Source organism: Hippocampus guttulatus, chromosome 2 (assembly GCF_054856545.1).
Source record: "Hippocampus guttulatus isolate MCC_2025c chromosome 2, RoL_Hgut_1.0, whole genome shotgun sequence".
In the NCBI taxonomy this organism is placed as follows: Eukaryota; Metazoa; Chordata; class Actinopteri; order Syngnathiformes; family Syngnathidae; genus Hippocampus; species Hippocampus guttulatus.
This window is the reverse complement of record NC_141262.1, coordinates 22,232,501-22,256,267: the sequence shown is the minus strand read 5'-3', so window position 1 is coordinate 22,256,267 and position 23,767 is coordinate 22,232,501. Positions and strand designations below refer to the sequence as shown.

The 23,767-nt window shown below is 47.9% G+C and overlaps 4 protein-coding genes across 7 annotated transcripts in view; 3 read left to right on the top strand and 1 right to left on the bottom strand.

Annotated features, from left to right (window-relative positions):
* The first annotated feature begins 1,166 nt into the window (after positions 1 to 1,166).
* Positions 1,167 to 7,880, top strand: arrb2b (arrestin, beta 2b). 2 transcript variants are annotated; one of them, XM_086102501.1, is made up of 14 exons: positions 1,167 to 1,276; positions 2,473 to 2,503; positions 2,564 to 2,624; positions 2,703 to 2,747; positions 3,838 to 4,031; positions 4,106 to 4,233; positions 4,306 to 4,441; positions 5,580 to 5,664; positions 5,735 to 5,807; positions 5,892 to 6,029; positions 6,103 to 6,186; positions 7,000 to 7,061; positions 7,148 to 7,202; positions 7,567 to 7,880. In XM_086102501.1, the coding sequence occupies exons 1-14, from the start codon at positions 1,254 to 1,256 to the stop codon at positions 7,661 to 7,663; spliced, it is 1,212 nt and encodes a 403-aa protein (XP_085958627.1). In that variant the 5' UTR covers positions 1,167 to 1,253; the 3' UTR covers positions 7,664 to 7,880. The 2 variants fall into 2 exon arrangements, with proteins under 2 accessions (XP_085958627.1, XP_085958619.1); XM_086102493.1 differs by having other exon boundaries at positions 4,106 to 4,441.
* On the bottom strand, positions 7,728 to 9,040 carry med11 (mediator complex subunit 11). Its single transcript, XM_086102537.1, has 3 exons — positions 8,872 to 9,040; positions 8,116 to 8,246; positions 7,728 to 8,048 (listed from the first exon to the last, which is right to left on the bottom strand). The coding sequence occupies exons 1-3, from the start codon at positions 8,939 to 8,941 to the stop codon at positions 7,893 to 7,895; spliced, it is 357 nt and encodes a 118-aa protein (XP_085958663.1). The 5' UTR covers positions 8,942 to 9,040; the 3' UTR covers positions 7,728 to 7,892.
* A 384-nt stretch (positions 9,041 to 9,424) lies between these two features.
* On the top strand, positions 9,425 to 19,583 carry pelp1 (proline, glutamate and leucine rich protein 1). 2 transcript variants are annotated; one of them, XM_086102411.1, is made up of 19 exons: positions 9,425 to 9,793; positions 10,945 to 11,009; positions 11,088 to 11,193; positions 11,265 to 11,414; positions 12,606 to 12,677; positions 12,749 to 12,808; positions 12,880 to 13,036; positions 13,119 to 13,251; positions 14,060 to 14,147; positions 14,225 to 14,313; positions 14,389 to 14,502; positions 14,625 to 14,751; positions 14,832 to 14,985; positions 15,060 to 15,115; positions 15,228 to 15,361; positions 16,400 to 16,502; positions 16,578 to 18,047; positions 18,609 to 18,905; positions 19,179 to 19,583. In XM_086102411.1, exons 1-19 carry the CDS (start codon positions 9,653 to 9,655, stop codon positions 19,269 to 19,271), a joined length of 3,609 nt encoding a protein of 1,202 aa, XP_085958537.1. In that variant the 5' UTR covers positions 9,425 to 9,652; the 3' UTR covers positions 19,272 to 19,583. The 2 variants fall into 2 exon arrangements, with proteins under 2 accessions (XP_085958537.1, XP_085958528.1); XM_086102402.1 differs by having other exon boundaries at positions 9,426 to 9,793; positions 14,601 to 14,751.
* Positions 19,584 to 19,720: 137 nt separating this feature from the next.
* Positions 19,721 to 23,767, top strand: part of acox3 (acyl-CoA oxidase 3, pristanoyl) — a 10,113-nt gene continuing 6,066 nt past the window's right edge. The window contains exons 1-9 of one of the 2 annotated variants that reach the window (XM_086102365.1): positions 19,721 to 19,802; positions 21,200 to 21,329; positions 21,394 to 21,491; positions 21,572 to 21,707; positions 22,287 to 22,361; positions 22,430 to 22,519; positions 22,614 to 22,757; positions 22,841 to 22,929; positions 23,712 to 23,767. The exon at positions 23,712 to 23,767 is cut by the window's right edge and continues 41 nt beyond it. In XM_086102365.1, the coding sequence (XP_085958491.1) occupies positions 21,210 to 21,329; positions 21,394 to 21,491; positions 21,572 to 21,707; positions 22,287 to 22,361; positions 22,430 to 22,519; positions 22,614 to 22,757; positions 22,841 to 22,929; positions 23,712 to 23,767 (808 nt within the window). In that variant the 5' untranslated portion in view covers positions 19,721 to 19,802; positions 21,200 to 21,209. Of the gene's footprint in view, positions 19,803 to 21,158; positions 21,330 to 21,393; positions 21,492 to 21,571; positions 21,708 to 22,286; positions 22,362 to 22,429; positions 22,520 to 22,613; positions 22,758 to 22,840; positions 22,930 to 23,711 lie in introns of those variants that run through there. The other variant, XM_086102356.1, reaches the window with a different exon arrangement.

Here is a 23,767-nt window from a genome sequence, read left to right as displayed (position 1 = left end):
CACTCCAGGGGAACATGGCAACTGTCTTCAAGTTGGCAGATAAAGTAGCTGCATTTGAAGCCAAATTGGATTTGAGGGACGGCGCGTGAACAGAAGTATATTTGACACGTGTTAAACATTAACAGGGATTTTGGAAGAGACATATAGTCTGAGCCTTCATGCTCCCAACTGGTGTATGATCACCTGTCTTTGCTATTGAAAGAGATTGAGCACTACTGCTGATTCAGCATTGTGGCGAGTCGTATTTTTCATGCACTTTAAATTTGCGTTGTATCTTATTTTAAAGGCACGTTTAAACGTTACCTTATCGACTAGACTACTAGAGAGCGTTGCGGCCAGAGACGACATTACTCGTGTTTATTATTACATACCTGTCAACTCATACGGTTTAGCCATAGTTCATACGGATTTTGTGGTGAATCTTACGTATATGGCCGTATCGCACAAATCATACGGATTCTGAACATTTCCGGGGTTTTTTTTTCACCAACTCCAAATCATTTGGAGTTGGTGAAAAAAGTAACGCAGGAATACAACTCTGAACACAGTAATGCCACTAAGTAGAATGATGATTAGACATTAACCAGACATTGCATTATGGAGATCTACAATAAATATCATTGAAAATTTCGTGGTTTTTTTTCTGCCGTTATTTTGACATATAAAATGCTTTGGTATGTTATAAGGATTTTTTGCTCTTTATAGGGATTTTTTTGGTAGTTTATACAGGTTGGCGCTCCAAAAAGTTGACAGGTATGTTATTATGTTTAGAAAATACCAAGGTTTTCATGCAGGTCCTATCACATTATTTTTGTTGTATTTATCCGCCACACCACAAAGGCCGGTCCGTGAAAATATTGTCTGACATTAAACAGGCCCGTGGGGCAAAAAAGGTTGGGGACCGCTGACCTCGGTCACAAAATTCCACACGTTGAATTCAGGCAACTACTTAAACCATTTTTTGGTCCTAAAAACGTTTTTAAAATGACCTAGGAAATTATTCGATTAAGCTAACGATGTGCAGTTGGAATGCGAAAAAAAGCAGCAAGAATAGTAAGCAGCATTTTATTACGGGTTATCTTTTTTTTTTTACGCGGCTTCTCACGTCACGTGCGTTATACGTCACCGGAGGTATCAATTATTTCGAGTGGGCGTGGCTCCTGTCATTGGCGACGGAAAGGAGCCCAAAAGCCGGACACAACTCCAAAGCATGTCACACGCCAGCCGATCCCGACGCAAGCGGCATCGACCACATGGGGGACAAAGAGGCCACCAGGTACCTTCCAAACCCATCCTGCGCATCTCGCCTCCTCCTTTTGCTTGCGCTTCTTATTGCCCGCAGACCAAAGTGCTATTAGCATGTTATGGTCCAAACGCAACTTTTGGCTTTTCCTGAAATAACTTCCTCAATCAGAAAACGCTGCTGGAGCAAGAGCAAGCGGAGCACCCTGCTCATTCGGCAGCTAAGCCTAGGGGGGGAAAAAAAAGAAAAAAAGAGCAAATGATATTTAACAAGGCGATCAGGTGATATAGGTGGGAGGATGCTGATTTAGCACTTCCAGCTGTTTTGGGATCTTTACTGGATAGGGTGGCATTGCTCTGAAATTATGTCCTAGGAACAGGAAAGCCTCAAAGCCACAGTGTGTCCTCAAATTTAAGGAACAAACGTAAAGAACTCTTCAGAAAACTTTCTCAACATTTAATCACCCGCATCAAACATCTTTGGCTGGCACAGTTTGAGGTGCACTTGATGACCCTTGACAATCAGAGAAAATAATAAATCGCACAAATCTAACTTTTGTTTTCCAAAAATGCACCAGTAACACGCACGTTCACCCTTCACAAATTGTCGTGCTCCGAAAACAATGGCTTCCTGTTGAAATTGCGGATGTGCTCTCAATCTGCTCACTTGCACTTTTGCCTGATCCCCCACCAACCTCTTTTTTTTTTGGGGGGGGGGGGTTGACTTCTTCCTGGACACTCAGGACCACGAGAGGCAGGAAATGTGACGTTGGGCACATTTCCATGTTTATTTGACATCACATGTCCTTGAAATATTTCTCAAGGCCAACTACTGCAAGCAGGAGGCAGTAAAACTTGCACAGCAGAAATCTAAAGATTGACCAGCTGGCCAGCGAATGACTTGCAGCTTAAGAGCAGTTTCAGGGCACCCGATTTAGATTTGCGTTCTCCTCCGTACAACGCTGGTGGTGTGGCAAAAGGAGCTCAGAACATTTGGGCCAGGATTGAAGCTCAAGTCTGTTGCCAACTTGTCAACGTTTTCTCTTGCGCCTGTCAAAAAAAAACAAAAAAACAACAAAACGAGACTAGCGGCAATGCTATCGACGTTCTTCTCCCCTGCATCAAATCTGCATTTCCGCATTATCGCCAATAACAAGCCAAACGGACGTAAATGACTTGTGGAAAATGAACTGTGAGGAAAGCCTTTGAATATTGCTCATCTCCTTCCAGAGTCTTCAAGAAGAGCAGCCCCAATGGCAAGGTAGGCTCGCCGCCGATGTCGCCGCGTGCAGGTGAGCGCTGACGATTCTCCACCCCACAGCTCATTGTTTATCTGGGCAAGCGTGACTTCGTCGACCATTTGGATCACGTGGATACTGTGGGTGAGTGAACACAGATGCACGCGTGCACCAAAAAAAAACAAACTTGCAGGGTGACGTGGAGATTGTTTGCTGGCGCAGATGGCGTTGTCCTAGTGGATCCCGAATACCTGCAAGATCGCAAAGGTAAAAGCAGGATGCATGATCTTCAACTTTTCCCACCAAGTTCCACCATTATCACCGACATCGAGATGCAAAAGTGTCGTAGGCCTCTGTGTTCATCAAAAACAAGCGTGGTTTTACTCCAAAAAAGTATTTGATCTTATTGTCAGCCTCTATAACATTATGCAGAGTTTGAACAATGCTGCAGCACTCAAATAAAATGAAAAATAACAGCTAAAATCATTTTTCAAATAACATATTGCTCATTAACATTTAAAATTGTACCTAAATACAAGTTTTGAAACAGCTAGTTCCTAAAGATTAAAAGGGAACGCTTTGAAGTATCAAGTTAAATACAGCCGAACTGTCCGTATGCAGTGATCTATTTTTGCGTACCACTAGAGGGAGCCAGTGTATCGCGAGCGGTTTGAGAATCAGTGCTCTGTACCGATATGTTGTTACCCTGACTTACCGTGTTTTCTGCACTACAAGGCGCACCTAAAAGCATTCATTTCCCTCAAAAGTTGACAGTGCGCCTTATAATCCGATGCGCCTTATATTTGGATCAATATTATGATTTCTTGGAAGTAGTATTTTAAATGTTCTGTAAAGTGCTTTGTTACTGCTGCAGTGGTTGTCAAAGCACTATATAAATAAAGCTGTATTGTATTGTATTCCTTTTAGCGTAGCTCCATCTAGTGGATGCATTATGAACCCCAGCCACGATTGTAGCTATCTATGCGCCTTATTATGCGGTGCGCCCTATATGTGAAAACCGTTTTCAAATAGGTCATTCATTGAAGGTGCGCCTTATACTCCAAAGCGGAAAATACGGTACTCTTTTTCTTGTTTTACAAAAACTTGACTTTTGAACAGGGGTGTGTAGACTTTTTATATTCACTGTATATGCGATTTACTTGGTGCTTAGATGCAATTTACATTTGTTTGCCTCAAAGTGGCACGCGAAAGACTCACTGCCCGCGTGCACTTCAGTTACCTTTAGCATTCGAGTACATTCGTCAAATGTTGCAACTTGGTGTGAAAACGAGGAGGTGCTTGTTGCACGTCACGACAACAAAGTCCAACATATTGCAAGTGTCGTTTGGCCCGGCAGTGTTCGTGAGCCTGGCGTGCGTATTTCGGTACGGTCGAGAGGACGTGGATGTCCTGGGGCTGTCCTTCCGGAAGGATCTCTACGTCAGCACTTTCCAGGCCTTCCCTCGCGTTCTCGATCAGAAGCCGTTAAGTTCCCTCCAGGAGAAGCTGCTGCGCAAGCTGGGCCAACACGCGCACCCCTTCCGCTTCAGCGTAAGGCCGCCGCGTCACATCGAGCACCGGGAGCTGCTTTTTGGGACGGAGCTAATGCGCCGCCGCGCCTTCAGATCCCACAGAACCTGCCCTGCTCGGTCACCCTTCAGCCAGGACCCGAGGACACCGGCAAGGCGTGCGGTGTGGATTTCGAGCTGCAGGCATACTGCGCCAGGACGGCCGGCGAGAGGATTCATCAGAGGTTGCCCGATATGGACGACGGTGCCGTGATCAACATCTCCTACTTGATTTTTTTTTTTCTGCTTTCTTCCAGGAACTCTGTGCATCTAGTGATCCGGAAGGTGCAGTACGCCCCGGAGAAGAAAGGCCCGCAGCCCACTGCGGAGAGCAGCCGAAGCTTCCTGATGTCTGAGAGGCCGCTGGACCTCGAGGCGTCGCTGGACAAGATGGTGATCCTTTGACACATTGGAAACTTGTCCTCAGAACTGAGCATCAACATTTTGGCAAACCCGACGGTTCCCGTTCCCCACGGGCCGGGGCATCGCAGTATCATCATGGCTTCACTTAAAAAAAAAAAAGTTTCAGCTTCATTTGAGCATTGGCGTATTTGGCGTCACCTGCCCTCCGAGATAAGTTTCTCCTACGGGACACCAAATAAAAGTCAAATTCTTTCGACTCAAAATGGGTGGCTGGTAACTGGAAAAAAATGCTACTGTGTAAAACACGAATACTGCCTGTTTTAGTTAGGCGAAATACCTGTATATTATTTTTATGTTCAAATTCCTCAACAAGAGCCCATCCATCCATTTTCTAATCCGGTTTATCCTCACGAGGGTCGCGGGGCTCCTGGAGACTATCCCAGCTGTCTTTGGGCAGTCCACCCTCAACTGGTCGCCAGCCAATCGCAGGGCACACATAGACGAACAACCATCGGCGCTCACACTCACACTTGGGGACAATTTAGAGCGTTCCATCAACCTGCCACGAATGTTTTTGGAATGTGGGAGGAAACCGGAGTACCCGGAGAAAACCCACATGGGCATGAGGAGAACATGCAATAAGATGGGATCGAACCCTACACCTATCCACTGTGAGGCGGATGCGCTAACCGTGCCAGGGCGTGCTGTGCCGCCCCTGACCAAGAGCCAACTTTTTAAAAATTCTTTACGATCTCTGTTTATTCCCATGGAAATTTTCCATCATTTTCCAATACGCTTATCTTCACGAGGGTCGCGGAGGGTGCTGGAGCCTATCCCAGCCATCTTCGGGCAGTAGGCGGGTGACACCCTGACCCGGTTGCCAGCCAATCGCAGGGCACACAACGAACCACCTTCTCGCTCACACTCACACCTCGGGACAATTTGAGTGTTCAATCAGCCTGTGATGCCTGTTTTTGGAATGTGGGAGGAAACCGGAGTACCCGGAGAAAACCCACGCAGGCACGGGGAGAACATGCAAACTCCACACAGGAAGTCCAGAGCTGGAATTGAACCTCTGCACTGTGAGGTCGACGCACTAACCACTGGACTACCGGGCCGCCCCAATGGAACGTTTCCAACTTCCAAATCCTGTGCTCTGTCACAACAGCTGTACTACCACGGCGAGCCCATCAGCGTGAACGTGCACGTTGCCAACAACTCTGGCAAGACGGTCAGGAAGGTGAAGATCGCAGGTGAGCGGCTGTCGGACGCGCGCGTGTGGCCTCCGCCGCTTTGACGGCGTTCCGTCTTGCTCCCTCGCAGTGCGCCAGTATGCCGACATCTGCCTGTTCTCCAAGGCTCAGTACAAGTGTCCCGTGGCCCAGCTGGAGGCGGAGTGAGTCGGTACACGCATCCCGGCGCCGAGGCGGACGGAGCGCTTGTGACCACGTGTTTTGTTTTCCCGGTGCCCGTCGATCAGCGAGCAGGTCTGCGCCAGTTCCACCTTCTGCCAAGTGTACACGCTGACGCCCTGCATGGGTGCCAATCGCCAGAAGAGAGGCCTGGCGTTGGATGGCAAACTCAAACACCAAGACACCAACCTGGCCTCCAGCACCATGTACGCACACGCACGCACTCTGCCCGCAAATCGCCATCCTTGTTTCTTAACGCGGCGGCTGTTTGTGTTGCAGAATGAAGGAAGGTTGCGACAAGGAGATGGTGGGCATCGTTGTGTCTTACCGCGTCAAAGTCAAACTGGTGGTATCTCGCGGCGGGTATGTTGTCAACATCTCACACGCTTGCGTTGTATATACGGTATTGTCATACTCGCTCAGATGTGGCCCAAGTTAGATGATTCGGGGATTTTTCGTTTTAGTTAGCTATTATTTCATTTTGGAGTTTTATTTGATAACTTGAGTTCGTTTAGTTTAGTTTTCGCTTTATGGATGGGGATTTGCACAGTGTCCCTCCGCACCCCCCACCCCCTCAAAAAAAGGCCCAATTGTTATTGTGTAATGAATTAAACTACAATTCTCAAAAAGGACTATGAGCTTCCATCTTCACAGACGTACAGCAACGCTGAAATAAACGCCCTTCAGCTGAATGTGTCATATTGACAAAGATGAAAGCGAATGACATTTTTGTTATTTGTAGTTAGTTTTACCGACATAAGATGTTGTTTTTTTGGTTCGGTTCTTTAAGCATTTTATTTCATTCACAACAATGTTTTTCTAGTTTTAGTTGTCGTTAAAAATTGGATGTGCCACTGTAGTCGGCAGTGATCCCCCCCCATCCCCCCCCCACCCCATTGTACAATGACTCTCTGCGAGCTCACATTAAATCCTTCACACACCCACTAATGTGATTAAAATGTGTCGAGGTGGGGCTTAAAATTAGTTGATTTTTTTTTCAAAGAATTTTTGAGTTGCCTCTGTAAAAACAGATTAAAAAAAAAAATGTTTTTACTGACTGTGGTTGGGCCGCAATCAATGGGGGTTCGCTGTATTGATCACATGGTCGTATCAGGAGTCTCTTTGTAAATATACGCGCATAGAATTTTTTTGGTTTTGCTTTTTGTATGCATGTAGGGACATGGCAGTGGAGCTTCCATTTGTTCTGATGCATCCCAAACCCAGCGACCCGGAACCAGGTGACACACAACTCAATCATCTTGATTAATCTGCGTAAACCGTCCGGATTAAAGTGCAATTCAATTTGTGGTGTTACTGTTTACAGCCGCTGCACAAACCGACGCCGCCGTGGGTGCCGACCTCGTCACTTTCGAGAGCGAGTAAGTGTGTGTGGGTGTGCGGTGATGTGACAAGAGTTCCTCAAAATGACAGTCCGTAAAAATATGAGTGTGGCACAATGGTCACTTCTTTTCAAGTTGTCCAAATGACAGCGACGTTTTTAAACGGCGTCACTTGACCTAAAAAACTAAAATAAATTGCACAAATGGAACACGATTCATGAGAAGGGCGGCAGAATAGCTCATTTGTCGGAAAATTGTTTTGGGTGGATATTCAGGGTGTTTGAAGTGGCCGTTGCATGTTTTTCAAAAAAATTCCACAAAGATGGGTGGCATGTGTCACTTTGCTCCTCGAATTGGGAGCTTTCCTTGGTAACATCACCTTCTTTCTTCTTCTTTTGCACAGCTCTGCATCTCAAGCCGACGAACTGGTGTTCCAAGACTTTGGCCGCTTGCATTTAGCGGGGGCTGAGGGTAGAGCCGAGGGGGACCCCCTGTGTTAGCTGCTAACAACGGTTATCGGCGAATCGCAGCAGTGAAAGCTGCCCCGGCCGCAATAACAATGTGTTTGTCTGTATACAAATATTTTTAATGACTGTGCAGAGAACATTGATGCATTCCAATCCTTCACCAGATCCTCACACACTGGAGTCCAGAAGCATTGACAGTCCAATTGCTGTCTGGTTCAAAAGTTTGTCCAAATAAAAGTGAATCAAACAAGTTGGCCTCTGTTCATGTTTGCTGTGCTGGCGGCGGCTCCAACATGACCTCACAGGTCCGTCCTAATTCTCCTAGTTTTACTTTGGCGTACTCGGCCCTGTTGAGCGCCATCTGACAGTCCTTCCTGGATGAATAGGTGGAGCCCTCGTGAGGTTGGCCCGTGGCAACCTGGAGAAAGGACGGGAGATGTCTATGTTGCGTTCAAGAATGGAAACGTGGAGTGCGCGTGCAATACCTGCGTCAGGTAGCGGATTTGCCCACTCAGTTCGCTCTCCACTCTGTTGACGGAGCTCTGAAACTGGACCAGTTGTCTGTCCAGGAGGCTGGCGTTGTGTTTGTCTTTGGAAAGTTCCATCACGATGTTTCCTGCACAAAACCGCCAACAGCAAATGGTCACCCCAGTTCTTTCATTAAGTATAAAGGTGTAGTGAGAGAAGGAGAATTACAGTGTTGGTTTTTCACATCAAAACACAAATACCAAATTTTGATCGAAATTGTATTGGGGCAGGTGGGGGGGGGGGGGGTTGCTCTCGTCTGGCTACAATACGCCAAGTTCAAACTGTTTATACGTCAAGAACACAAAACTGTCAGCCAAAGTTGTTTTGACTGTGCGCTTGTCTGCTGAATGAGAATTAAAAAAAAAAACTTTCCCTCCACGAGGTTCGTTATGTGGAACATTTTCGCTCGTACGGTACCATCCATTGTCATTAATACTCTGGCCACTAAAGTGCGAAAGTGATTTTTCAAAACAAACGCAACCATTTAAAAAAATGCGCTATATAAATCAAGTTGCCTTCCTTTGGCGTCACGGTGACGTCATTATAGCCAATATTGGCGCTTGAAGGATCACGGTTTTATAGACCGCTGTGCTTTGAAAAGCACCTTAAGATAACTTGTAACAATAGACACGAAATAACATTAATTTAAAACTCTGATGTTAGATGCACTTAAATGCTAAACTGGGGGGGGGAGGTGTCCTTTTGGAGCTGACCGGCACATTGCAGGACCATCGCGATTTCCTTCTCAACCTCCTCCAGAGCTCGCAGGCGTTCGTTCGCCATCGACGAGAAGAAGAAGGATGAAGATCAATTTAATATGAAATCGAGCGTCGTCTTCCAGCTGCAAAACGTGACTGAGCCGCAGAGGGAGAGCTGCGAAACAACAAGGCGTACTGCGCATGACCAGAAGCGTTTTTCTACGGGTCGCCTTCTAAGACAAAAGGGATCAGGAAGATGTCCCACCTCCATTTTTTCTTAATTTATGTCTGTTCTTCATCTATATTAAAAAAGCCACTCCATGTTGATAATATATAACAGTGATAATAATGATTTAATTTCAATACCAAATTCGCTGAAGAAATTGTTTAATTAAATTGGTTGACGTTTTTTGAAACATTTTTTTGAGGGTGAAAACGAGGTTTGGTCATACAGTACCCGTTTTTAAATTAAGCCCAAATGTTGCACGAGAGGCTGGAAACTGTAATGACCCAAAAATGACATCTTTCCACAATAATTGTATTTTCAGACATGAACGATGGTTGTTACAATATGAGCAGGTATCTTAAATTTTAAAGCGTGGTGACATTATTATTGAGTTGACGAAATGTTATTCATAATTTTAATGTGTGTTTCCTTTCTTTTGGGATGTACCGGTCGTGGAACTTAATTCGTTGACGCCGTTTTTTGTTTTGTTTATTTTGAGGAGGGTCTCGCAAAATAACGTCTCGGTCGCACATTAGTGACGTTGACTTGGCGGACAGGCAGGCAGGAAAGATGTCGGCATCATCTTGGCTGCATGGCTCGTCTGCTGGGCGTTTGACTGAAGGTTTCTTGTCGGTTCTAAAGGAGCAGCGCCCCGAATATTTACCCAGCCTGCTGGACAGCTACCGAGAGCATGGCGTCTTCCGCACGCAGGTACGTGGAGAACGCCCGCTCGCAAGCCACCAGCCGAACGTTCGCTCTCTCTACCAGCTAGCTGCTTGCTAACCTGCTGGCTTTTGTTACTCAGCTGGCAAAAGTACGAATACAAGTAGAAGTACTGATTTGCGTAAAAGTACAGAATCTGAAATGTACCTATGTACAAAAATAAAGAAACGCGTCTCTGCATACCAACTGGTAGCGTCGATCATTTCTTGACTTCTTACATTACGTTCGCGCTGAGAAGAAGGAAAAAAAGGTTATGTCCCTTAAGGGAACGTTCTAAAATCTTGAACGTAAATATTAAAGCTTTGATAAGCATCCGTAATAGCGGGGTTATCGTTTTGACTTTCCATAGGTGGAAAAATAGAGATGTTTGCACACATTTTCGTGACGATTGATCGATTTTCTACGTTAATTATTTTAGACTGACTTACCCAAGCAACCAATTGTTAAAAAAGCATTTAACCCCCCCCCCCACCCTTAATAAACTTATTTATATGGAACCCATTATTCGATTTTCTTAATTTTTGTGCATTGTACTGAGGTTGAAGTGGCCATTCCAACAACACTTAGCATTTTCGCAGACTATCACTTTGGGGGAAATCTTATCACCTTTTGAGAGTCAGCATGAATGATCCCAAACGATGTTTTTGCGCGTTCACAATCATTCCCTTAATCCTTCCTAGGGGTCATTTTCAGGAATTATCCATGTCCACATGTTGAAGTGACCAATCCAACCAGACTCAGCATTACACACGCGCACGCGCACACACACACCACACCACAAACTCTTTTGGGGCAGTCATGACAATGCATTAAAGTTGAATTTTATTAAACTCGCCCCGAGTGCCTAGCGAAAAAACAAAACGGGAAATACAGCTCTGCGTAAGGGCGTATTGTACCGAGCCGAGGTGTCCTCATGATTTTCGGTTTGACCGAGAACTGTCCCGGCCCTGGCAAACACTCATCTGCTTTCCTAATGCAAGGAGTAAAAGTCAGCAATCATTAGAAAAATCTGAGAAAAAGAACTGAGACCTGAGAAATGTACTTGCAGTAAGCAGACTAAGGAAGTATTTGTACTTGGGAGCAATCCCGCTTGTGTTTTGTGCTGCTGTTCTGGTGTTGTTCAATGCAACTTGTGACAGGGCGCCAGCACCGTCGGCGGAGTCCTTGGGTTTAGCAACGCCAAGCTGGCCTCCAGCAAGACCAAGTGAGTGTCGTCTTCAGAATAAACACATGTCACAGTGCCATTTGTAGCAGCGAGTCATCTGTGTGTACTTGCGTGCAGGTTTGAGGGATTGTGTCTCCTCGCCATGCTGGTTCAGGACAGTTCATCTGAGCTGTTCCAGCAACACTGTCTCTCCTGGCTGCGCTCGCTGCAGCAAGTCATACAGGTTAGACTCAATGTGCATCATTCGCCGTCGGCCACATCCGGGAGGATGTTTCCTCAAAAGCTCTTCTCCAGTCGCAGGCCCCCGTTCACAGCATCCAGCTGGCCGTGACCATTTTGAAGGACTTGCTGCAGTATTCGTCTCAGCTGGCAGAGCTGGCGCGAGAAGTGGGCCTCAACTGTGTCCTGGGCATCCTCACATCACTCCTGGGCCTGAAGACGGAGGTGAGCAGAGATGCAGGGAAAGCAAGGCGGCGCAACGTCTTATTTATACGGTCACCCCTCCCCCTCCAAAGAAAGAAAAAAACTTCCCATTCAAAATGCAGTCGAAATTAGGGCTGCACGAACTGTTGTTTGAGAATGGTCATCACTGTATGCGTATCCGCACTAGTCACAGTCGCTACCTGACTGGGCTACATGGTGTACCTCACCTTGAAAGACATGACATCTGTTTAGTATGTGGTTTTTTTCTGCGTAGGTAAGTGCAGTTTGACAGGTACCCCCTCCCCCCCCCCCCCCCAAAAAAAGATGTATCCATGTAAGAGGCAAAATAATTCTTGCTTATGTTTCTTTCTTTGTCACTCAAGATGGCCGTCGCACAGCTCACGACTCCCATGCTATGGGGCCCGACCATCATTTAATAAGGAAGCAAAACACGTACATTTCAGGCAGACCGCAGTGGTTGCATACCTACAGATATTTTTAGAGCATAGATATCGATATTCAAACTTGGTTAAAAGGTAAACAAACATCAATAGCGGATTTGAGCTACGGGTCTTGACTGACTCGCAGCGGTCGGCGCAAGCCGGAAAATAAGTCTGAAATTAGCGACGGTATCATCGTATACCCCGGTGTAATGAGGAGATGCGGAAATGGTGTCAAAATCTGAATATCGCCACCAACCCGAAAGCCGCCGTATTTTCAAATGCGTAAACAAGCACGTTACTGCGCCTCGCTGTCAAGACGGAGCACCCGCTGACAGGACGCAGCCTGGCGATTCTTATTGAACCCCATATAAGACTTGTGAATTCTGAACGGTTTGAGCAAAGAAATATACCACCCGTGCGAATCACAATGAAATTCAATTTGGATCGAGCCAGTTTATTTTGATGGCGGTGTCTCTTTTTCATTCGCTTTGTCATTTGGGTTCATTCTAATCAGGATGCATGGCTCCATGTAAACTTTACTTCATGCACTCAAATATAGAAATGCTAATGTGTATGCACTACAATATAAGTGGGCATGAAAAGAAATAATTTGAGATTCAAATCGATTACTTGTTGAATACTCAGGAGCATTTACATGCTTGTGGATTGCACATAAAGGACTCGGTATGCCTCTCTGCTCTTTTTGGAGTCGTTTGTTTTCGACTGAAGCAATGATAAATGCCTGACTGTAGCCCTTCTGTGATATCAGTGTGAGCTGGCGGCCATGGAGGGCATGACAGCGTGTATGACCTACTACCCCCGAGCGTGCGGATCCCTGCGGGTAACACGCGTCACATCACCTTTCATTTGCTCGATCATCAGTGTCAATACCTGAGTTGATGATTGTTTCAGGACAAGCTGGGGGCCTACTTCCTCTCCAAAATGGACAGCTCCAACAAGAAAAGCCAAGAGGTCTGTCCTCCTGCCGTCAGGCTGCCACGACTCCCTCTGATGACCCGCATCACACAATGTGTTCCCTCCAGATGGCTTGTCAGTGCTACGCCCGCCTCCCGTGCCTAGGCGGCCTGACGGACCGAGCGTCGGGCGCCAGCCGAGCCGACCGATGGAGCGATCAGGTTCACTGCCTGCTGGCCTCGGCCAATGGCGCGCTGGCTCACCTTTACCGCGGTGCCGAATCTGGTACGCGCTCCACCCGGCATGCTCGGGGGCCTCGTCGTGTCCGTTGCACGTGCCGAATGGTTGTCGCTGTGTGGCACCGCAGACAGGACGGCGCAGTACGAAGGTCCCGGGGTGGAGCTCGGCTTTCCTCCTCTCGACCATTCGGATGCCCTGCTGCCGCTGCAGCTCCAGCGCAGATACACGGCCGTGTGTCTCGCACTTAAGCACACCCTCAGGTACGCGCAGGCAAACCCAATCGGTGGGGATTCTTCACCGACGCCGTGCAAGTCTAAAGTGGGACGTGACTGTTTACTGTCAAAACCCATCGATGGCATTCAAACAGCAGGGGGGGAGGGGTGCAAATGATGAGCGACAGGTTCAATGTACCGTATTGGCCCGAAAATAAGCTGGTGGTTTTTTGCATTGAAATAAGACTGAAAAAGTGGGGGTCGTCTTATATTCGGGGTCTAGACATTATACCCATTCACGACGCTAGATGGCGCCAGATATTGAATCGAATGCTGAACTTGACTCCCCAGGCCAAAGGTTCACTTTGGCCTGGGGAGTCAAGTTCAGCATTCGATTCGATTCAATATCTGTCACGAAGAATAAAAATAAAAATAGCGGTAGCACGAAGAAGAAAAATAACAATTGCTGTAAGAAAGAAAAGAGAAGAAAATAATTGAAGAGATAACAGAAAATGGAGAAACGTAGCGACAATCTGGAGACAAGTGGGTCGAAGATCGGCCAGGTTAACCGGCAGCTGAGGAGAAGTTATGATGTCATTTACATTTCAGAAACCAGCATTTTAGATTTGAATGAGGCAAGATAACATGCTTTTTCTCTCAAATATATTGTTAGAATCATTTGTTTCAGATGTACTGTAATTATTTTCTGTATAAAAATGAATTTGGTGTTCAAAAAGTCTTTTTTCAAACTTGAGTCTTGAAAAAGAGGGGGTCGTCTTATAATCAGGGCCGTCTTATATTCGGGCCAATCCGGTACTGAATTTTTGCAAATGGTGTGAACTTGACGTGCCTTCAGGGTGGATCCGGCGTCGGCTGTGCGTCTGCCCGTCAGGCCCATTCTCAACCTGGTGTGTCGAGCTCTCGCCGTCAGCGCCAAAAGCATCGTGAGCATCCACGCTTTCCACACTGACGCTTCCGTTAACCCACAAGTCATCTGCACCCGTTTTGCTTTTCGCATCAGAATTTAACAGGCGACGGCAGCGTGAGGCTGCTGCTCCTGCCTGCTATCCACACTTGCACGCTCAAGGTCTTATCTGCGCTCTTCACAGTGTAAGTTGAAATGTGCACGCACGCGCGCTGTGTGAAAAACTGAAGCGTGCTTAGCCGTTCTCGTCTTGATTGCAGCGTGCGAAGCAGCATGGTGCAGTATGCTGCGGTGCTCCAGAGGCTCTTTTCCCAAACGCTGAGTGCATGGACGCCTCCACCTGAAGCCAACCCTGGGCAGCAGAGAGCCTACAGGTACGTGACGGTGGGACTTTTCTTGACTTGCAAATTGACATCCTCGCTGTGCTCTGCAGCCCACAATCAAATCCCGGCGTCCGCTTTTAATCCTACAGTTCGGTGCGCGTGTCCGTGTATAGAAGCCTGGAAGCGTGGGTGCAGGTGGCCGGAGCGTCTGCCGGCATCCTCCAGGGTAGCTCCAGCCACACCGAGCTCCTTTTTGCCCACCTCCTCGGTGACATCACGCCCGGGGCCGAGTCCATCAAGGTGTTGTTGCATTTGTTTTTACAGAGAGCGCACGGCAATGCTAAACCCGGCCGTGTCCTTTTCCTCACCTGCTCCCGCAGCTTCGTGCGGGCTTGTCGGCCGACGTGGTTCCGGGAGGCAAACCGGGTCCTCGCAGGACCAAACCGTTGGTGATGGCCGATGCGGTCGTGCCCTCGCTCCAAAGGAAAGGTGACACTTTGGCCAACCAGGATACCTGCCTCTCAGCTCTCAGTGGTAAGTTGCTCAAACATGCGCTCATCACCTCTGCAGATGACGTACGATTTCAATACTTTTCTTCTCCGGCTAAGCACTAAGACAAATCATACTGACCAGCGGAACCCTCCTAAAGGATGATCTGCACAAGGTAAATGGTGGACGTAAACCAACAATGGTGCACCGAAATCTGTCAGCATCAGTTCACGTTTTGAAAGACAGGGGGGGTTGACGTATTTGACGGCGTGTATTTTGTGCGGTAGCGTCTCCATGAGGTTCTGCTGCCGCTGTGTGTGCGCTTGCAGCAGCAACAGTCCAGCTGCAACGCCGCCTCCGAATCTGCAGTGAGCGTCAGCGGGCAGTACGGTGGTGCCCTCACGCGGCGGGAACTCTACAGGTACTCTGCGTCTGTTAGCTTAATGCTAACACATCATGGTAAAAGCCATAGATGGGCTATTAAAAATTAGCATAGATTTTACATTAATTCTAAAGTGTGGTAAAACTGCTACTCTCACACATGCTGAGCAGCAAACTGAGCATACGACGATATTCTCAGGTTTAATAGTCTCTGCTCTCCGGAGACGGCCATGTATCTATGACATGAGATGAGTTGGTGATCTTTTCAGCCTCTTCTTGCTCCAAATTTACATGCAGTGGCACAATGTGGTTGTACACTAAAGTCACACCACTCTAAATTGGGACATGACAGTGTGCTGTCAAAGCCCTTCAAAAAGAATCAGCCATCTCGTTACCACTGCGTCCACGCATTCTAGACGCATAATTTTCCCGCCAGACGCACAGTTCCAAATAACGTGCGTTTTTGGGACACAAGAAAATTTCTCAGTCCAAAAAAAAAACTACGGTAAATCTTTTTTTCCAGCAACGATCGCAGTTTGACGATCGCCGCCATTGTTGTTTTGATCTTGCGTTAAGTAATCTCGCGTGACGAGATTTCCGTTCTCGTGAGACGAGATTGGCGAGATCGGCCTTCACCGCGTGGAAAGCAGACGATTGTCAAGTCGTGTAACGTTAAAACAAGTGGTGCGAACAAGTGGTGGTAAATTTTATTGCGGAGATATCACAGAGGAAGCAGCTACAGTTGGATAGTTTTTTGCGATAATAATCTTGTATGCCTGAATTATTTAAAATTTTGCAGCATTTGTTGATAAGAAATAAACCTATTGTCAACGTATATCGTTGTTGTTTGTGTTAGCATATGCAATTGAATAAGTAGACCATTTCAGAATTCGAAATTTGGGACTCTCTAAATGCATAATGGGACTCATACTTTTCTGGTCAACGAGTCCCTGGGACTCGCAGGGCTCAAACTGTAAAATTATCACTGAAGAATGGCTTAAAAATTTTGCACTAGTGACATGTTTTGTTTACTGGGCTTGTTTGTGTGTGTCATCATCACGTGTTTGCGGACTCTCAGGTTGTTGCTGGCTCTCGTGCTGGTCCCGTCCCCCACGTGGCCTCCACCACTCACCTGCGCCGTGTCCATTCTCAGCAAAGGACGCGTGGACCGCAACCTCAAGGTTGGACGTTGCCGCCGATGTCATTGCCATTGTCATGAGCAGTGTACTCAGTGCACTGTCGTCACTCCCTTTCAGGTGTCTTCGTTCTGTAGCGAGGCGCTGACCATGTGTAACGCCCTGGTCCACCCGCGTGCTCCCTCCATTGCCATCCCTTTACCACCCCTCACCCTAAAGGCCACGCCTTCGGCTCCTGTCCTGCCATCTTCCCAGGGACCGACCCCCGGCCTCCCGTTGCCCACCCTCCTCGGAGGTCCCGGTTCCTCTGGGCCCTTCCCCGCTCGCCACTCGCTCGCTTTGTTGAGCTCGCTGGAAAACCACCTGTCTCTGGTTCCGGGCCACGCCTCGGGCGACGCCATCTTGTCCCCGCACCCGCAGCACCAGCCTGAGACGGCAGGACTGGGGCCCACCGAGGGGCAGAGACCCGTTTTTGTGCGCTACGATAAAGAGGAAGCCGAAGATGTGGAGATCTCGCTGGCCAGTGACTCCGACGACAGCGTGGTCATCGTTCCTCCGGGGATGCTCGCCGCGGAGGTCCGCGAGCCCGTCGAGACTTCCGCGGCCCCGCCTCAGAACCCGGCCGGCGCCGCTGCTCCGCCCGCGGGCGGTGCCCCCGAACCCTTGGCGTTGGCTCAGGCTGCCACCGATGGGGTTTCCCTCCCCAATGACTTGGCCACCTCCCCGCTTCCCACCGCCCCCGTGAACTCCTTCGCTCCTCCCGCCTCCTCGGTTGTCTCCCTTGTCCCGCCGGGTGGCTCGGGTGAGGGCGAGGCACCGGCCGTCAGACCTCAGCTCCAGCAGATGCTGATGCAGCCCTCGGGCCCCGGAGCCCTGGGTCTGCCCCTCCAGATGCAGCAGAATCAGATGGCCCCCCCGCAAGGAAGGCTTCCCGCCTCCTCCAGCAACGAAGACTCCGCCGTCATCAACATCAACAGCACGGACGACGAGGACGAAGAGGAAGACATGGAGGATGACGAAGAGCTGGAGGAAGATGAGGACGAGGAGGAGGAAGTCAGCGATTTTCCCGAGGGCGAGTTTTACGAGGGCGAGGAGTTTGACGAGTTTGACGAGGAAGGAGAGGAGCTGGAGGAAGAGGAGGAAGATGAGGAGGAGGAAGAGGAGGACGAGGAAGAAGACGACGGGGGCGAAGATGGGCCGATGCCTCCGTTGGAGGGGGCGGAGGACAAGGCCAACGTGGGTGGCATTGAGGAGGAGGAGGTGCGCCGGGCAGAAGTAGCGCCGGCCGCTTCGAGTGCGGACGGCGAAGCCGTGGGAGGCATCCAGGAGATCCAACTCAGCAGAGCCGACGTCGCCGACGAGCGTACCCGAGTGCAGGAGGTGGAGAGCATCGGAGTCCTGGAAGGGGCCAGGGAGGAGGAGGAGGAGGAGGAGGAGAGCGAGAGGATGGACGACCCCACCATGCCTCAGATCTTGTGCGTGACTGGAGGCGCGCCAGAGGAGGGGGAGGAGCCGGCCAAGGCAGAGACGACTGAAGCGGCGGCCTTTCGCCGTGAGCCGCCGCTCGCCGAGCTTCATCTGCCACTACAGGTACACTAAAAATAAGCCAGTGCACGGGAACAATTCTCACCAAAAGGGGACCCAACCCTGTCTGCCACTACTCATATCGTTTCAACTCTCAATAGGATAGACAAACAATGATCACCTTTCAAAATAAATGTCTTACAGATTGATTGATAAATAATGCACCAACAGTGCGCGTGAATGTGCGCGTGTGGCAAAGACTCTCTGACTTCCACCAACAAACCAGGCTTCACTTCTTTTTGAAAGACACAGTTTGTGTTTGATTTGAGATGTTTCACTTCAGCATGCTTCCGTGACACCAGTTACACAACTGTGTATTTGGATAGGACTTTGGCTGCATCTTCGAGTGTCTAGGGGTCTTCCTGAAAGAGCATAGCAAGTGTCGAGAAGTGTTTTTTTTTTTTTTTCCCACCATTAGCTGGGGATAGGTTCCATAGGGGGGAAGGGCACAAAATTGTATTAGGTTATTCAAGACTTTTCAGCCCATATAATTCATTTGTCAGCAAGGTCGGAAAACTCCACATTTAGGCAATAGAAAAACGTGTGCAATGATTGAAATCTCCACAGGAAGTGGCGCCGGGCCCCGTGCAGGAAGCGAGTGCCGGTGATGACCAGCCGCCCGTCCTTCAAAACGAACTTCTAGCGCCCCCTCCTGAGGACAGTGGCCCACTGCCTTCGGAACCCGCTGCCTTGTCGGGCCCCGAAGAGCGGCCCCAGGAGGAAGAAAAGGACAAAGACACACAGGGTGCTCGGATGGAAAGTGATGCGGAAGAGAGCGAAGGGGGCGAAGGGAAAGGAGTTAAGCGCAAGAGAGACGATGCACATATGGACGAAGAGGCAGGACAAAGCACCGACAAGAAAAAGGTAAACATTCCACTATTTCCTCGAGTCACTTTCAGTTTGACTTGAATTGGGGAGAACAAACAAACCATTGAGTGGGGCGGGGAATGAGTGATTGCATCATTTATACATATTTGAAAACACATGGTTAGTTTTTATCGTCTTGTACTGATGCTGGAAATGGCGTCCATAAGAGTTGAAGGAAATGATTTACCCGCACCACAATCTTTGGACATTTGTCACTGTGTGAGCCGACGCAGGCAGAATTGAACATTGGCCGCATTTTGTCTCCCCCAGATGCATGACGACGCCATCGCCACCATGTTGGCCGACTTTGTCCCCTGCCCTCCTGATGACGACGAGGTTACAGCCTCCGGGTCAAACCTTTGACAAACTAAAACGAGGGCTTGCCATGTTTGTGTGTGCTGTTGTGCGTCAGCTGTTCATCCATTATGTTTCGCATGAACCGCTGTTAGAAAATGAGACATTTTTTTGACTGTGAGAGTGTCTATCAAACTAAACTAGTGAGGCGGAGTTGTCCGACTCATGTACGAGCTCAGAATGTTAAGCCTAATTGCTACACAGACTGTGAATATTGTGCTGCGGTTAGTGACTTTTTTGAGTTGAGGCTACTTTTATGTTCTATCACCATCACTTGTCATGCGTTTTGATATAAAAGATTAAAAGCATTGAAAAGATGAATGTCGACCTATTTGCCCTTACTTCTATGTAATAAGTACATAGTTGCAGAGTTTTCTCGTTCTGAATTGAAACATAAAGTACTCAAAAACCGTCCCAAGATGGCGCCGCCGGTTTACTTCCGAGTTCAGAGTTTAGTGGGCGTGTCATGGGCCAATGTCTACCGCGGGTTTCTTCTTGATTGCTCGCTGTCAACGTTCGCAGAAAGTCCACTGTACACAGGTAGGATGAACCAAAGATACGTAATATGAACGACTCCGAGTAGCGATTTTGCGCCGCTTTTATTTCATTTTGGTTTAGTCGCTATTTATCTGGAGCAATCGAAATGAAATCTAACACAATAAAAGTAAACAAAAAAGTGTTACGTTCGAGAAGGGGCAGAATGAAGTAAAACGTGTCCCCCCCCCCCCCCCCACTTACAATCCAAATCATGACTTAAGCAACTTTTTTGCTGTATGTAACTATTTGCTTTTGAAACGTGTATGGCGTGAAGGCTTTGGACTTTGTTGTTTTGAGTTGAATAATTGAATAATCTTAATTAATGTCATCATTTTGACATGAAGGCATTTTGCCAACAGACCTTGAACTCTGCTCTACATGGAACACTTGAAAGCCAAATGGCAAGTAACCTGCGTTCAACGAGGTCAATCATTTAATATTAAAAATAAGTAACAAGAGAAGGACATTTCTGGAGAAATTGCGTGAATGCTGAGGATCTGGCGCTGGACTGAAATGCTGTGAAATTAATTGACTTGTTTTGAAGCAGTTAAACATGCAAGTAAACACGTAAAATACCTCTTCCTTTTGGAATTTTATTGTGGAAGTTTGGGGAATGTCAAATATTTGATATTTAGTTCTGTTCATCCATCCATCCATCCATCCATTTTCCGAACCGCTTGATCCTCACTAGGGTCGCGGGGGGGTGCTGGAGCCTATCCCAGCTGTCTTCGGGCAGTAGGCGGGGGACACCCTGAATCGGTTGCCAGCCAATCGCAGGGCACACAGAGACGAACAACCATCCACGCTCACATTCACACCCAGGGACAATTTTAGAGCGTTCAATCAGCCTGCCATGCATGTTTTTGGAATGTGGGAGGAAACCGGAGCACCCGGAGAAAACCCACGCAGGCCCGGGGAGAACATGCAAACTCCACACAGGGAGGCCGGAGCTGGAATCGAACCCGGTACCTCTGCACTGTGAAGCCGACGTGCTAACCACTGGACTACCGGGCCGCCCCTAGTTCTGTTCATATATGTTCTAATCGTTCAGAAAATGTAAAAGGATGAGGAAATGTGAAAGGATAAAGAAAATATGTAAAATATTGGAGAACTGTGACATTTTCAAAGAAAAATAATAGCCTGAATTTCGAGAATGTTTTGTAGTTTGAAGGGTGTAAATATGTGTGTCACGGGGTGAGCTCGCTTGGTAGATGAGCAAGTTTTTGTTGAATGTTTTTCCTTTCATGTGGAAAATGTGGCGTGTTGAGAAATTGTTTTTTTTTCAATGTATAAAAAAAAAAACAAGCGTAAATGTTGAGAGTTCTGTTAATACTTGGAAGTTGAGCGAAATAATGAAGAAACATGACCAATATAATGCCACCCTCTATTTATTTGCAAAGTTTGAAGACAATGAAGCAAGAAGTGGCTGACCTCCCGAGTGGGCCGCTAGACGTCTACAGACGAAAAGCTTCTTTCCCGTGGAAGGACATGCTTATACTTCTGGACGGAGAGGAGGCGATGGTGTTGAAGGTACGGCGAGATAGTAGATATGGTCTGCCTCTGCGGTTATGTTTCTTCTTGTGTTGTGCCGCAGCAACGAGTCTTCACGGCATTGGAGAATGATCCGGTTTTCTCCAGGAGGCCGGGTGAAGACCTCCCTCTGGAGAAAATGCGAGAACTCACCTTCCTCAGGTGCCAGGTGGACTGTATATTTATTTTGCACACATCGCCGACATAGACTCAAAAGTTCCATTTGCTCGGGAAACAAACAGGGTGAAGCAGCTGTTCCGCTACGACTTTCTGACCAATGACGAGGCCATGGCCGACCCCTGGAAGACGGTGGTCCTCAATGACTGCTTGGGCATGTTTGACTGGTCCTTGGCGGCCAAGTTCTTCCTCAGCAAAGGGGTGAGTACTCGACAAAGCCGTTGGATGATAAAACTTCTTTGAGGTACTGTCTGTTGTTTGGGGATGCTTCCATTCGGCCTTTTGCTCATAGACTGCAAGTTGTAACTTCTATCATATGATATGATGATGCCGGCGATAACCTTCTAGCAGTAAGGGAAAATCCACATGTAGTAAGACTGTATACACTACTCTCGATAATCATTGGTAGCCCTGGTTAAGAGATGTTCTTTAAATGTTCAACCAAACCAAGTCTGCAAGCTTAATGCTAACATGTAATGTGAAATTATATAAATGGGCTAGCAATAATTAGCAAAAATGTCCCGGTGATTCCAAACATTCAACCAGTCGCTTCTTAAACGCACACATAGTGGCAACAAATCCAAACGGGGGCACACGATCCTTCTCCACGGCAAGCAGCAATCACTGGAGCTTTGTCGGGGACCTTCTCTGCTTCTTCTTCTCTTACGATTCTGCTGCTCGTTGCTATTTGTGTTCATTTGGGGGTTTACACTTGTGTGTGTTCAAAGCACTTTGTGACTATGTGCGGTTAAAACGTCACCGGTTGTTGTTGTGGCTTAGATGTTTGCAAGGACGGTCGCCAGCAGCGGCTCAGCGCGACACCACAAGTTTGTGGACGCCATCGACGATATGACGGTAAGCTCCTCCCCCGCTGTCATCTTCGCGTCACGCCCTCCGGCCGTAACACGCTCGTTTTGCTGGAGGCGTACGGATGCTTCGCGCTAACCGAGCTGAGTCACGGCAGCAACACCAGAGCCATGAGGACCACTGCCACCTATCAGCCGTCCACGCAGGTGGGAAAACGCTCCCCGCTGCAAGTAGCCGAATGCCCGTCGTTTCCCCATCATGACGAAAAGGTCTATTGCTGGCCTCCGGAATGTCTTGCAGGAGTTTATCATCAACTCTCCGGATTTTGAGGCAGCCAAGTTTTGGGTGGGTAACCTAGGGAAGACGGCGACCCACGCGCTGGTGTTAGCGCAGCTCTACACGGCAGACGGGGCTTGCCACGGCCTGCACTCCTTTGTGGTCCCGGTACGCTGGCTCTGGATCCTTTCCCTCCCTTTGACCTTTGTCAGTGGTGCTTGAGCGCAAATAAAATTTACCGTTGAACGCAGGTGAGAGATCCCAAAACGTTGTTGGCGTTGCCTGGCGTGTTGGTCGGCGATATGGGCAAGAAGCTGGGCCAGAACGGACTCGATAACGGGTACGCTCGTGCACTTGACGACTATCAAATGAATTTGAAAATGATTTTGGGTCTGACAGCTGTTTTGAACTGCATTTGGGTGCCGAATCTAAAACTAAGATATAGGACCCCGTTTTTTTCTTAAAAAATATTAAATGTGTATCTAAATAAAACACAAAGATGGAAGTGTTACAAGTTTTGGGAACAAAAAAGAGCCATCACTAATCTTTTTAATTCCTAATATGCCAGCGTTCTGTTTGCAGATATTGATAGCAATGATGTATTGGGAGCTGCACACACCTCTCACCACACTGTACGCCACGTAGCCGTACACGAGTCCAATCGTAATCAGCTGACAATTCTTGCTACAGCTAATCAGTGCAGTTTTGCTTATCTGGAGAAAAGAAATTGGCGTGCTACAAAAGGGAAAAAACATTTTGGAATCAACATGCCGATGTTAGTTTTAATCCGCAAGAAAATCCAAGTCAACAGAAATTTTCTCTCAAATTCTTCCCCAGCATAATAGATTCGAGATCTCCCTGAACTTCCAATCGTTCTCCAAAATTACAGCCCTAGTCCTTTGCCTTTATTGGGATTAGACTACGGGCGTCTTTCAATAAAACAAGCCTTAATTGTAGTTCAGCCTGTTTCAAATGATTAATACAGGATGCAATTGAATGAAATGGGCCTTCATTTCCTTCTGCTGGCATACATCTTGAAAAATTGGCTTCATTTGCGTGTCCGATTGAGTACGCGGTTGTTGGCGAAGTCCGATGACTGACTTGGAGTGAGTGACTGTGCAGGTTCGCTCTTTTCCACAACGTGAGGATCCCAAGGGAGAATCTCCTGAACAAAACGG

Coding starts and splice junctions, on each gene's coding strand:
- arrb2b (XM_086102493.1), top strand. CDS start 1,254: ATGGGGGACAAAGAGGCCACCAG. Junction 1,277..2,472: donor GGGGACAAAGAGGCCACCAG/GTACCTTCCAAA, acceptor ATCTCCTTCCAG/AGTCTTCAAGAAGAGCAGCC. Junction 2,625..2,702: donor GGATCACGTGGATACTGTGG/GTGAGTGAACAC, acceptor TTGCTGGCGCAG/ATGGCGTTGTCCTAGTGGAT.
- med11 (XM_086102537.1), bottom strand. CDS start 8,941: ATGGCGAACGAACGCCTGCGAGCTCTGGAGGAGGTTGAGAAGGAAATC. Junction 8,247..8,871: donor GATGGTCCTGCAATGTGCCG/GTCAGCTCCAAA, acceptor GGTTTTGTGCAG/GAAACATCGTGATGGAACTT. Junction 8,049..8,115: donor AAATCCGCTACCTGACGCAG/GTATTGCACGCG, acceptor TCCTTTCTCCAG/GTTGCCACGGGCCAACCTCA.
- pelp1 (XM_086102402.1), top strand. CDS start 9,653: ATGTCGGCATCATCTTGGCTGCATGGCTCGTCTGCTGGGCGTTTGACT. Junction 14,314..14,388: donor TTATCTGCGCTCTTCACAGT/GTAAGTTGAAAT, acceptor TCTTGATTGCAG/CGTGCGAAGCAGCATGGTGC. Junction 18,906..19,178: donor AAAGCACCGACAAGAAAAAG/GTAAACATTCCA, acceptor TGTCTCCCCCAG/ATGCATGACGACGCCATCGC.